This window comes from Scomber japonicus, chromosome 11 (genome assembly GCF_027409825.1).
Source record: "Scomber japonicus isolate fScoJap1 chromosome 11, fScoJap1.pri, whole genome shotgun sequence".
Classification (NCBI taxonomy): Eukaryota; Metazoa; Chordata; class Actinopteri; order Scombriformes; family Scombridae; genus Scomber; species Scomber japonicus.
Window position 1 is genome coordinate 22,360,440 of NC_070588.1, and position 14,346 is coordinate 22,374,785.

At 40.3% G+C, this 14,346-nt stretch overlaps 1 protein-coding gene across 12 annotated transcripts in view; it reads left to right on the forward strand.

Moving 5' to 3' along the window:
* The first annotated feature begins 398 nt into the window (after nucleotides 1–398).
* The window catches only part of mycbp2 (MYC binding protein 2), a 59,163-nt gene continuing 45,215 nt past the window's right edge, over nucleotides 399–14,346 (forward strand). For all 12 annotated transcript variants that reach the window (XM_053328636.1, XM_053328637.1, XM_053328645.1 and 9 more), the window contains exons 1-6: nucleotides 399–1,042; nucleotides 3,568–3,643; nucleotides 9,059–9,274; nucleotides 12,137–12,290; nucleotides 12,574–12,770; nucleotides 13,901–14,143. In XM_053328636.1, coding sequence (XP_053184611.1) covers nucleotides 771–1,042; nucleotides 3,568–3,643; nucleotides 9,059–9,274; nucleotides 12,137–12,290; nucleotides 12,574–12,770; nucleotides 13,901–14,143 — 1,158 coding nt within the window. In that variant the 5' untranslated portion in view covers nucleotides 399–770. The remainder of the gene's footprint in view (nucleotides 1,043–3,567; nucleotides 3,644–9,058; nucleotides 9,275–12,136; nucleotides 12,291–12,573; nucleotides 12,771–13,900; nucleotides 14,144–14,346) is intronic.

Below are 14,346 nucleotides of genomic sequence, written 5' to 3' on the forward strand. Positions count from 1 at the left end.
TTTAAAGTTCAAATCCATGCTTCACTGTTGTTTAGTTCGGGTAACAAAGCATTTTAAAGCCTTTTATAGTAGGCTACCTCAGTGTGCCAAGTGTAGATGCAAATTGGGAGGGGCCCTAGATCCGCAAATTAAATGTCCAGACCCCCACTGTGCTGGTTGTACTGTGCAAATTAGCCAATGGTTCTCTCCACCATTCATTTTTTTCATCTCTACTAATATCAACTGTGTTAAAAATGAACTATACATCAGAGTAATGGTACACAGGGACGTAACTGTTAAAATAAATCAATGATAGCATTGCTCGGTTTAGCCGTATGAAAATATCCCGGCATGCTAGCGACGCAAGACTCAGCCAGGGAGGGGAGGGATGATGGAGCTAAGATGGCAGACCAACTGAGGGTGCTGCCTTTCTGGGGTCAAGAAATATTCAAGGGACGAATAACAACGTAACACGACAACACGGATTTTGGAAATGAGTGGTGCGGTTTCTGCTATTTTACAAGAAAAATGGTTATGGCTTGAGAAGATATATTATCCGGAGACAGGAACCGCGTTGACGCTCCGGTCGGATCAGAAGACCATTCGTTGATTTTGCGCTTATAATAATAACAACTGGGGATCCTGGATGCTAATTGTGGTATTTCTGCAACTCCGAATGGACAAATGATGTGACGCGAGGTGGATTTAATGACATTTGGATTGCACCTGATGGCTAGATGTGATCTAGCTGCTATATCTTTTATGTGATATATGCATTGTTCTCCAAAACGATGATGTGTGCTGCTGCGGCAGCGGCCGCCGGTGGAGGGATTCTCCCCTCCTCATCGCCGTCGATGGGGCTGGGTGTCCGGGTGACTTCTGGAGCAGGAGCCGATCTCTCCACCAATGGTTCGGGTATGGGTTCTTGTCCGACACCCGGAGCCCAGTCGGATTGTCGAACTCGGTACCAGCTTTTACTCTCAGGGCGAGCTCTGGCGGAAAGATACAGGCGGATTTATACCACTGCTATCAACGATAAAGAGCAAGGGATAAATCAAGGAAGGTGAGTGTCTTTAATGGTGTGAAAATATTAACGTACAGACATCGGAGCTGGTCTGTCATTAGTAAGGCTAACGGAGCTAACGACCGTAAGCTAACATCAAGCCCGGCTCAGCCGCACTCTATGACAGTTAACGTCAGCTAAACCGAGCTAAATGTTAATAATGGTTCATGAGGTCGACAGACATTTATCATACAAGGCACTGTTTTAACTACAAACTACAAGCCAGGAGCTTCATAATTTTGGGTGCACCCCTTGCAGGGGTCAGTTTGCTAGGTAGCACCTTTTGACTTCCCTAGCTTATTCGAGCAAGTCAAAGCTTAACGCTACGTTAGTTCATCCACTCCGGCTACCTTGAACGTTGTAATTTAGCTGAACATTGACCCAGTCGCTGAAACAAAACAAAATAAAACACCATCAACAACAATAAAATGTTACCCACTCGGGCTGTAAGGTTTCGATATCTGCTTATGCACCCAAAACAAGCTAAGTGGCTAATGTTAACTGTCATGATGGCAGTTTGTCAGTTTGTTTTTACCAAGCTACAATCATAAACAAACCTAAGTAACTGCTCGGGTAACTCTTTAATTTCCTGTTAAACATCTCTTAATGCTCATTGCTCGGGTTGTCACTATAGTTTACGTTATGTGGCCATATAATGACATTTGTTGTAGTTAGCCGTGTGTATTTAGGCCCGAACGGCGTCACTGTTGTCGACAGCCAGCTAACGTTAACTAACTTAACGTTGAGGAACATCAGCCCTTCCCCAGCCGGTCCTCATGTAAACCAGCCATTTCAATTCAAAGAAACATGGGGCTGATAATGACCAGACATAGACTTTAATGCTATAAATACGCCACATATTGCCTCCATAACGTTACACTAACGTTTGGGTGAGGATGTGCTTGGTTTGGCGGTGGATGAACTCATCTGCTGTTTTTTGGCATTAGCGGGTAATTCAGTTACGTCATTCTCGTCAGTCAATAAGTCAGATTGAAGACTGAGTAGTTTGGTCATTGCAGCATCCTCCCTCACAAACTGTATTGTTTTTCTCAGCTACTAATGTACAATGTGTGCTTAAAGCATTGTCCAACATACTATTTCTGTGTCTAACATTATTCCCCTTGCACCCCTGTTTTCATAACCAACTCCAGAAGTCATAGAGATGAGATGAGCAGGAGAAACAAATCTGTGTTTAGTACATAAGATGCAGATAATACAGGCAAGCATATAGTAACTGTTATGGCATCACTTTCATGCATAAGTCATGCTTTTCTGATAGATCTTATTTGTTGATATTAATCTACTGTTGCAAATGGTGGAAAGATATTTCTGTCTTTTTGATGTGGCTTAAAAATGAGTAGTCTGATTTTTAGGTTAGTTTTTGGTTAAAAAAAAAACAAAAAAACAACCCCAATGAGTCATAGTATATTCAAAGGGTTGAAGAATGTAAAGTACGTTTGTCTGGTGACAAGCTGTCATAAATTAATATGAAATTGGATGCAAGGAATAAAAATAGAGTACTCTAAATCTTATTTATTTATTTGACAGGGACGATAGATGTAAGCATTGTTATATTTAAATACAATGCAGCTAATGCAATGGGACTTCTAGCCATAGCTAATTTGCAGTCTTTGTCCTGGGTTAGGCTTTTTAAGGGATAATACAACACTCTAATACAGGCATAGAGACTAACAATAGACAAACAGTAATTGAGACAACAAAAAATGCAAACGAGAAGTGAGAACAGTGACTGAAAACAATGATTAAGAACAAGAAAAGGGAAATGTTTAATATTAATTTCAAATTCTATTCCTTACAATACGCTTACTGCACAGACCTGTTGTTAAACACAAAGAAAAAAATTCAAGCTTGCAGAGCATTCATTTATAGAATTATAATATATTTAGGACCACCAATCAATAGCAGATTTAAGATGCACTGCTCCTCTGTTTTCAGTAGCGATAAATATCGATTTCTAATTCATGCCTTGCTTCTCTGTTTTTAGTAGTAACTCTATTTGTAGTCCATTGCATTCCTCATTGGCAGCTTGATTTGTGAAACATAACAAGCCAGTACAAGAGACAGATTTCAGAGAGAGATCAAAAGCATTAAAAAATAAAAAAAGAATTCTGCAAAAGCTAACTCCTTCTTGTTTCAGGCTTTGTTGTAATGTGTAACACTGGATCTGGAGACAACTGCTACACCTCTGACAATTAAATAGGGTATACTGTACTTCAAAGGACATGCATTGTGCCAGCTGCATAAAATACACATTTGCTTTGCAAGAGTGAAAAATTGAGGGCGAGCTTATCATGACAAACATTTCAAATGTTTTTAATAGATATTCTAAACAAGAGACAAGATGAATTATTTTTTCTCCCCAACATTACGACTGGCTTGAAAAAGAATAGCGTGCCACAAAAACGCTTTATGTACCTCCCACCCTTCTCGCATCAAATTGAATGTCTTAAATGTCATGCTATGTCTTTGAGTGTAACCATTGAGTAATCACTGTCTACTTTCAGGGGAAAGAAGGCTTTGAGTAAGAAGAAACTGAAAAGACGACAGAAGGTCAAGTCAAAAGTCAAATCAAGGACAAAGGTAAGAGAATCTCAATTGTGTAGACAGCTTTAAGCAATATTAAAAGTCCCCATGAAATGAAAAACGCAATTTTGTTCCTCTTGATAATTGCTCATTTATTTCTTGCTAATCAGTATATTTGATTTTTTTCTGTAAAATGGGTTCAAATGTTTTACGACTCATCCTACACTCAGGGACATTTACAAAAAGTTTATGATATAAAATGTATCTTTGGATGAGTAGCTAGCCACTAACCTTTCGAGGCAAGATCACATCATTCATGATCCACCAATGACTTAGACCAATCAGTATCCTAGCTACGGCTACTGGCAGCTTGGGCGTGATTTAGACGTGATGACAGCGACAAGTGTTAATCATGATAGACAGATAGTTCATCCAATCACCTAACTATTTTTTGAAGTGCCTGCTGTTTTCCAAATAGTTTCTAAGAGCGACTATGATTCTGTGTGACCTAGCCACACTTTACCGTTTGTGCATCGTAGTAGCTAACAGAGAAGTATGGAGAGAAACAGGAGATGTGTGTTTGGATATCAGTGGACAAAAACTTTGTTTACATTTCCAAAACAATGTGGCTACTGAGGTCTAATTGATTCATCTCTCCCTCCTCCTTCTCCTCCTGATCTAACAACAGGTTTGGGTGTGTGGAACTGACAGTCCTCTGTACCTCCATATTGTGCTAAACTCTAAGCCCCACCCATTTTTAGTGGTCCAATCAAATGCGAAAGATTTGATTTAAATCCCTCTTGTTACTTGTAACTGCTCAAATATTATTTACAGTATTAATTTATCTGCCTTTCAATATATTGCATAACGTGAACTAACATAAAAGTAGGTGGCTATAACATAATATACAAGGTTAACTGTAAGAAAGCAGAATATTAGTATGACATATTTGTAGTTCTCACTTCTACTCTAAGCATTTTATATACATAATTTAATATTTACATACAGTACTTAAACCTAATATTAATAAAAACACAACAGACAGTCTTAATTAGCAAATGTAAATTTGCTTACTGATAAGTCCACTGTGCTTACAGCTGGTTCAACTCTACTGAATTAACAGATAACAGATTGCTTTTAAGATTAAAAATGAGCTTAGATTTCCTGCAGTCTTGAAGGTGGCTGGCAGGGACATTGTTTTCACTGCTGGGGCTGGTCAGATGCCTGGAAGCCCATCCATACATGAAGCTGTAGAGGTGGATAGGCAGAATATGAAACACATGGGAGTGGCTCATCCTTGTGCATGATGGCCTGTTGCCGAGCGACCTAATGTGTTCCACATCTCCACGGCAACAGTTGCCTGCCTTCATCTCCTTCATCCAAATAGGGAACCTAGTCAGTATCAGAGGATAGGTTCTTGTTTTTGCTTGTGCTGTAGACTTGGCATGAACATAGGTTAACTAGTTGATCCCTAAATTATGCCAACAAATATAATCCCCTCAGATAATATTGACTAACTTGCATGATGTTTTTCTGAGCGTGCGTATAGCGTGCTCTATGATTGGTCTGAGGTCTGTGTGGATTTGGATTTAACTTAAGTACACTTTTTTTTCCCAGAGCAGCTTACAAGCAGAGGCAAAAGAGATTAATGTGATAGTAGCGAAGAAGAATAGAGGCTCTACTACTTTGTCATCTTCCATTTCAAAACTACTCCAGACAGGGAATTCAAAGTAGAGTGGACTACTCAGTTAAACTCTCTTCAGGGTGACTTGTTCAGTGAGTTGATGTCCTGGAACAGCCAAAGATATTCTATGGAGACAGAGAATGGAGTTGTAAGCAAGGCTGGCAGGCAGGCAGGCATAAAAACGTGGGTAGTAACACAGGCAGTCATGCTGTATTTGTATGGGTTGTGCTTACTCTTGCTCTGTCACGCCTCTCACGCTGACATAGTCAGAATCAGAGTGTGGTTTGAAAGGGCCTCTTCTCCCCTTTGTCTGTTTCTGTGCTTATGTACGTGTGGATGTGGAGTCAGAACAAAAGACTGTGCATAAACACTTATCATCCTACTAAACTGGATGATGTAATATCTTGATTTATCATTTTCAAAACTATAATTACAATAACAATGTAATTATGATTTTATAATGTAAAAAAGATGCATTCAATCGAGTAATGTCATAATGACTGCAAAGGTGCACCTGTACCTTTTTTTCTTTCCAATCACAGTACTAGCTACTTCACTGAGTGGATTGGCTGATACCATGTACAGCTCTGCACTTAATTAAATTAGACATTCATGCTGCCGTCAGCCTACCATGAAACTGACTGTGGGCTTGTCGATGAATTCTCAGAAACCACCGTCCTTTCACTTCTGAATGATGTGCCAAGCAGTTACCACTTCAGCTGTTTCTATGCATATTACACTTTTATGCATTTTAACCATATATATTGTTTTGTCCTTTGTTTTTACTGAGGTATGTGTTTGTGTGGCCATGTCCATGCAATGTATACTTTTTAATTTCCCCACTAAGGATTAAATAAGTCATTTTAATTCCATTGAAATGAGAGAAATGAAATGCTTGCATAACTGTCTATGAGAGCTACATTTAGCATGCTAGGGATGTTGTTAAACATACAAAAATGGTAAGATAGTATCTCCTTTTAAAATACATTAGTATGCAGCTGTTCTGCATTAGCGATATATCATGCATATCACATGTACCTTCAGTGTTTCAGATTTTTCACCTTAAAACATTAACTACATTTTTTCCCAGATACTTATTCCTACAATATTTGTATTTGGAAGGTTAAGCATCTTAAAGGAGATGTTTAATGGTACTTTTTAGTTTGTGGTCGTGGTTTTCAGAAACAGAAATGTCCGAATTGACAACTAGTATGTGGAGGGATTGGCAACAGAGACACTAGTGTTGAAGGGTATCACTCATATGCCCACACATCACCCTGACTTCCCTATCCAAAATATTTTAATGCACCGTATAAATGTCAAATGACTTCCTGCATTCACACTGAATATATCTGTTCATTTATAATGCAGAATAGCGGCGTATACAACTGCAGAATGAATTGAATGATGTGTACAAGAATCAATATCTGGATGATGTATGACAGAAAAAAATAGTGTAGTGCATCAGTGAAAGTTGGAGAGCAAAATAAATATGATCATAAATAGCATCTCACTGATAAATAATTACAATTCTCGATTGTGGTATTAAAGTTATTCACCACTGCATGAGGGTTAGGTAGAAAGTGGTGGTCTCTCTTTAACATCATGACTGATTATTGGATGCATTTTAATCATTTTAATATTCTCCTGTTGATGCAGATGCAGATTTATGTATTTAACACTAGTACAAACTAATAATCCCTCCTCTTGAGCCTCTGCGTTGAAAGATACCCCCCCTCCCCTCTCAGTTTTCTACAAACTCAGCTAGCTGAAATGTATAGCTGTCTGAGTGCCATCAGGGGCTTTATATCAGCCTTATCCAAAGCTTTTAGTTCATCATTAAATTATCAGTGAAATGCAGACAGAAACACAAAAGACAATCAGATGACCGACATGTTGTTGCTTTCACAAAGTGAGAAAAAAACGACACCAAAAACCATCAGCAGTTTGAGGACAATATGGTTCTGCCTTTGCTTGTGTACATCATGACATGGCTTGAAGACGTCACATTTGCGTCCAGTTTCTAATGAATTGTTCAGTTTTTAAATTGAGAACTGTCAGCTCTAGTGAAACCTGTCACATACAGTTTTTCACTTGAAGGACCACATTTCAGCTGCTCCGTGATCTGTTTGCAAGATGTAACCTATTATAGATGTAGTGATGTAGTCATCTCTGAAAACACATTCCCAACCAGCAGTGCCAGTGCATCCACCATAAATTAGCAAATAAAGTAATAGCAGCGCTCTTATGGGCTTTTTCAAATGTTATTATACTAAATGGAGCAAATTCAGATACTAAAGAATCACTTCAGGGGGAGAACGTGAAAACCACACAGAGGAGTCCCAGCCAGCTGGTGGGTTTGAATCCAGAACAGTCTTACTGTGACGAGATCACCACTGTGCCTTCCTGATACAACCAAAAAGTTGCATGTGTAGTGTATAGATATTATACAAATATTATTGAACTTAAAATCTTAGTATGATCCCTTTTTGAATATATGACAAAAATGCTGAGCTGTCTACAGAATCTCTTGCGGTCAGCTTCGACATGCAGTATTTAGGCTGTACAGTATCTTCACCCTGTAGTTTTGCTGTCATCTCCCAAGAATCCCATCTCTCTCTCTCTCTCTCTCTCTCTCTCTCTCTCTCTCTCTCTCTCTCTCTCTCTCTCTCTCTCTCTCTCTCTCTCTCTCTCTCTCTCTCTCTCTCTCTCTCTCTCTCTCTCTCTGCATTGGTTTGGGTTATTACAGCATCTCTCTGCATTGTAAATGGTTTTAAGTGCTCTTTCCAGGCAATATGCTCCTGTGTGAATGCTTTGCAGTCTCTCACAAATCAAATGCTTCTCTAGCAGCAAGGAAAGAGAGCAATACACATGATGCTAGATGAGAGGGAAGTAATATCCTCCCCATTGGTTTGAGCTGAGAATGAATGACCTCTTCCCCAAATAGATGACATCACCTCCTGTGACTGTTATGCCGAGAGGGCAACACTGCAACAGAGGCACAATTGATCAATAAGCTTCTCTAGAGGATGCCTCAGGACTGTAGTTAAAAAGGCCCTCCTTTGAGGGTGAGAGGGGAGCTGGATTAAGTTTATCAAGTTTCTCTGTCTCTCTAATCAAAATGATTGTTTGGACGTAATTGCTTAAGCTCTCTGTAATGATTTTACTGTCATTCTTCTGTCTGAACACCATTTATATTGATGAGAGTACACTAACAGCAAACTACAACCTTCACACTGGATGTTGAGAGACACATATTAATGAATCATTAACCAGACCCTGTAACATCATATTTGCAACTCCTGTCATAGATAACAAGAGTTGCTATCTATAACCCTTGTTATAGATAAGACAGCGATAATCTGAAACAGACAATTTTTCAGTTTCATCGTTGGATTAGACCAAGTGACCATTATCAGGATTCAGGACTAAAAGCTGGAGCTAATGCGGCTTCCAAAAATAACCTGCTCCTTAGAGATCTAATTAAAATGTGCTTCCTGCTCCTTAAACATACAGTAAATACATTTTTCCTCAAGACATTCCTCTTTGTTTCATATCTTTTAAATTGTGTCTTGTGTCTCGTAATAAAAAGATTTTAAGACTTAAAGAAAAGAACATTTTTGGGTGGACTGAGCTAACTGAACTACCAGTGTAAACCCAACTGTGACTCTTTACAATCAGTTGTGCTTATAAAGAAATGACAGTGCATATGGATACACTAAAAGCTATAATACGGGTTTCCAAGGGAAGGTTTTGCTGATCACCACCGCTCTCTATTTTTTCCACAGGCCGATAGTCTAGATGGAGCCCTCTGCGTGCCGGACATCAAGCTGCACAGCAACCCATCTGCATTCAATGTCTACTGCAACGTGCGGCACTGTGTGCTGGACTGGCAGCAGAGAGAAGCCTCCTTAGCGCTTGCCTCCAGGAGCTCGGTGCAGAGCGGCGACTCAGACAGTGAGGAGGAGGAGGAGTACCGCGAGCCAGCCGTCAAGCTGCCAAAGGTATGAGCAGCAGGCAGTATTGGATGCTTTTGTGATGGTTGCTTTGTGTCAAGGCTAAGGCCAGCCTGTATTCTTTATGTAAAGGATGCACTGAACCCGGGCCATTATGCAGGGCTCATCCTTTTTACTGTTGTGAGAGTTGGGGTCACCTTACCAGACGCTTGAAACCCCCATCCTGTGAGCATTACAGCCTCTCTTGCTCTGTTTCCACAACTCCTGCTCTGTGTGTCAGCCGATTAATCCTTCTTACTCTGCATTAGTGCTGTCACTTTTTATTCAAAATGTGAACTGTCATTTGAAAAGGGGAAACATTTAAATGCTCCATCTGTAATGATCTTTTCTAATTCAAAATACAGGCTACAAGCACAGCATTTACACATGGTCTTTAATACAGTCTCATATGAGAAATATTTGTTTGTTGTTATGTTTCCACACAGTTACTTTCTATGCATGGCAGCTGGATTCATGAGATCACAACAGAATCGGTCCTCTACAGCTTCAATATATGTGTGTTAGCTCCCTATGACGATTCTTGTGTGATCTTGTGATCTCACGAATCCAGTTGCCTCACAAGGTAAGATGGTGATGGTGATAGACAGATGGTTCATCCAATCACCTGCCAAGTATTTTTTGAAAGTGCGTGCCCTTTTCCAAACAGTTGCCAAGGTCGACTTCTCAGATGGTTCTGTGTAACAAACCATCTGGCGCGTCAGGTTACCCAGTTATTGCAGTTACAGTACAATGAAGCGCACCAGCAAGCAGCTGCCCCACAACAAACTGGTATAATAGTGTACATAAGTCTCATATTTACCGCTAAGACACTGGATGTTAGAGGAGGAGATGGTAGACACGCTGGTACGCGCCTGTTTAAACTGTAGTTTGGCCGACTTTGCTGCCTTTAACACTGCAGATAAGAGCTCAGAGCAGGAAACACAGTTGTTCTGCCCTCTGTTTCCATCATCCCTTTTCATTTCCATCACAAATTATGTATTTAGATTATTTAGAGACAAGAATCTGGAAAAGTTCAGCCTGTCATGCTGTCACCCAGTGTTACTGTGTGTATAATGACGTGCCTTAAAAAAAAAAGCAGTGATTCGACTGACAAAAATGTGAGCCGACTCAGAGGCTTATCGACTGATGCATTGATTCAGTGACTTTTAGCGGGCAACCATGAAAAAAACAGAAGTGCACAGTTGCTTTATAAACAAAAAGTAAAATGTTCTTTTAAAAAAATAATTCTCAAAGGTGCTCCTTGGGGTCAGGGGCTATGGCAATTGCAAACAAGAGGGTCCTGAGTGTAATAAAAAGCCTTTAATATTATGTAGCTAACCCCAGTGCATTTTGGCTGTGCAAGGCACCTTGTCTTACTGGATGCCCCATATTCAGTAAAATAGGATATTGTTTTTTTCTTTGCTAAAATAAAATTGAGTAAACTAGCAAGCCGTGCTGAACAAATGCACCATACTTGGCCAAACACAGGGTTAGATTTATTGGCAGAAATAAAGCATGGTAAATGGACTGTACTTGTCAAGTCTTTTGACAGCTCAAAGCGCTTTTACACTACATGTCACATTCACTCATTCACTCACACATTCATACACCATTGGTGCCGCCATTAGGAGCAATTTGGGCTGAAGTATCTTGCCCAAGGACACATCGACATACGGACAGGAGGAGCTGGGAATCAAACTGCTGATCTTTCAATTAGTGGACACCCTACTCTACCTCCTGAGCCACAGCTGCCCTCAAATTATGTTTTAATTAGTGTATAATCAACTAAGAATTGTTGTGTTTTCATTACCTTAGAATGAGCATTAATATCTACATAGGGAGCAGGTCTTCATCTGTGAGGCCGCCTTGTTGCGCCTCCACTTTTCCTACGGTAGCCCAGAATGTTGTCAGCATGCAGCCTACATGTATTATGACATGTGCTTGCCGTACGTTATTGTATTGGTTAGCAGGTAAATACTGAAGTGTCACAGATAGATAGATTTTAGAAGTGTTTATTGTAGTACATTGTGGTAACTGGGATGGCTGTATCTGTTTCATCCTCTTTCAGACAGAATAAACAGACCTCTGATTATATAATATTTTGGGGCGGGGTGGGTTAGTTTTAAATCCAGCTTAATAATGCTTGTTAACGAGCCATATATTGAGGATCTTGTGTGTGTGTGTGTGTGTGTGTGTGTGTGTGTGTATGTGTGTGTGTGTGTGTGTTCTTTAGCTCACAAACATGTGGAATAACTATTATGTATCTATTAATCTGTACCTCTTTTGTTGTGTATTGTACATATATCCCTATATTTTGTATCACTGGCATTATCCAACCTTTGTTTGCTTCTTATGTTTTTTAAAGGCTTCAAATCTTAGTTCTTCACTGAGATAGAAAGAAACATTGGAGGATTATTTAATTCACTAACAAGCCATACTGACAACGAGAACACAGTCCTTTTCTAGGCCAAACTCCTTTGCCTGCCGCTCCTTCTCATGCACCCAAGTGGGTCCGTCATTATACAAAATCATAATAGTGGATGTTGAAGTGCGCAGTCACAACTGTACATACTGCGGGCCTGGACCTCAATATAAAATGTTTAACTTTAACTGTAGGATGATGAGACCATGGGAACTAAATCATCCACTCAAAAACTCTGAGCTCATTTCTTCTTCAGTGATTATGTCTAGTTTAAGAAAGACTACAGCAACGAGGCAATTAAGCATAGTTAAAATATTGACAGAGCGTAAAGTAAAAATACATCTAATGTCAGTATGTTATGTATTCATTTGCTGTGAAGTTGCATCACAGTTAGTCTAGCTGTTTTTTGTGTTTTTAGCTCATGGAATATCCTTTTTGTGTGTCTGCAGATCATTGGCATCGGCCTGTGTGGGGTATTTGAGCTGATAAAAGAGACACGGTTCTCTCATCCCTCACTGTGTCTGCGTAGCCTGCAGGCCTTGTTGGACATGCTGCAGGGACAACAGCCTGAGGGCTTCCAGACTGAACCTCCCGATGTTTTAGGTGAGACCATAAATGCGTGTTTATTGGGTACATGTGTGTAATCCAAAGTAATCCAATGCATCAGACCTGCAATAAATCCTGTGTTTGTGGTCAGTTTTATTGACACTATTAGGGAAATGTTGATGATAATTTTTGAGGTTGGAGTTAGTTGTGGTTTTGTATTCCACTGTGTTATATTCAGTTGTGTTTCGAATATATTTTCCTCCTCTACTGACATGGAAAACATCCATTTACACTCTCTTCAGAAATGTCTAACCTCGCCACTACATGTGTCCTTCCTCAGAGTCTCTCTTCCAGTTGTTGTTGGAGACCACGGTCCGGAGCACAGGACCCAATGACCCGACAGGACAGGCCATCACCGCCCTGTCCTGCGCCTGCCTCTTCAGTCTGGTGGTGTCCTGGGGTGACACAGGCAAAATCCTGCAGGCGGTCTCTGCCATCCTCACCAACAACGGCAGCCATGCCTGCCAGACAATACAGGTAATTAGACTGCATCTGACAACTACACTGCGTGCACAGTTGTTCACACACACGCACACCAATATTCTTCACTTATTTTTACATATGAGTCTGAGAACAGAGTGTGCTTTACACTTGAGTTCTTGTTATCCGAGTCTTTCCTGGTATGAGTAACTGATTATTATATGTCAACATCATTTCTTTGTGCTGATCATCTGTCTGGATGACAGTACGTTTATCAAACATTACGCACATTCGTTGGGCTGGAAGCTGGAACAGCTTTGCTGTCGACAGAATTTTTTAAACAACCTCCACCAGGAACTTCATATCCTGCTTCTATTCAAGTTGTCCTTCAGATTAGAAGAAATGTTTTAGATCTCTAAAGTGCATTTTAGACAAATAATGTAACCTTTGCTTCCTTCATGCTTTGAGCAGAGAGACTGAGGGCAATGTCTTGACCGCACAAATTGAGTTTTGGAAAATGTCAGGCCTCTCTGAGTCTCATGTTTGATTATGTTAGCCTGCTTGCATTCTTCTGCCAATTAGCTGGTCCTCTGTTTGCTTCGATCTGTAGTTTGTCCTCTCTGTCACTCTTTTCTGTTACTTCTGCTTTGTATCAAGACTTCTGTTGCAATTAAACCCGTTTAAACAAATTACTTAATGATGACAAATTACTTAATGACAGTCTTTGTGGACATCAAACACACCATCACCTTCATGCAGATGTAATGCCCATACTAGAGCAGTGCTGGTGAGGCATCCTCACATTTTCAGCATTTGAATGGACTGTGAGTCATCACAGTGGCAGACAGGCTGACAGAAAGTGTGTGCATTTTCTACAAGTATGTGTGTTTGTGTCTGTTTCTATGTGTGTGAATGGTTAGATCAACAGTGTGGGTAATAGCTTCCTTAATAATGATGGGAATGTATGTGAAAATGTGTTTTGGCAGAATGAAAAGAGGGCAAATACAGGTATGGAGGTCACCGCAGTCCCAGCCACTGATATTACAATTTGATTCAATAATAAACAGAAAACATCACCACCTGGTTCTCTCAGTTCTCAGCTGGCGAGTACAGCCCTTTATGTCACATTGGAGATTTGTAGACCTTCAACATTTCAGCACCCTCCTTGTCTTCCTACATGTCACCAGGTGCCCACCATACTGAACGCACTACAGAGAAGTGTACAGGCTGTCCTGGTGGGAAAGATTCAAATCCAGGATTGGTTCGGGAATGGCATCAAACGCGCAGCCCTGATGAACAAATGGGTCCTGAAAGAGGTGGCCATTGACGACGATGAGCGCTGTCTCCTGCAGACTGACGGTTCCTTTCTGTATTTGCTCTGCAAGGATGGACTCTACAAAGTGGGCTCTGGATACAGCGGCACTGTCAGGGTATGTAACACAGATAGGTTGAGAAATTCTTCCTACTTCTTAAGATAAATAAACAAAAATGAAGGTCCATGCTTTGGAAATGCACAGTTTTCACAGCAACAATTGTTATGTTCAAGAAAGAGGTGCATGTACTAGTAGTTTTTGAAAGCAGCAGTAGCTCTGTAGCTCCCTAAATGAGCCTATATTAATCATGCAAGCTCTAA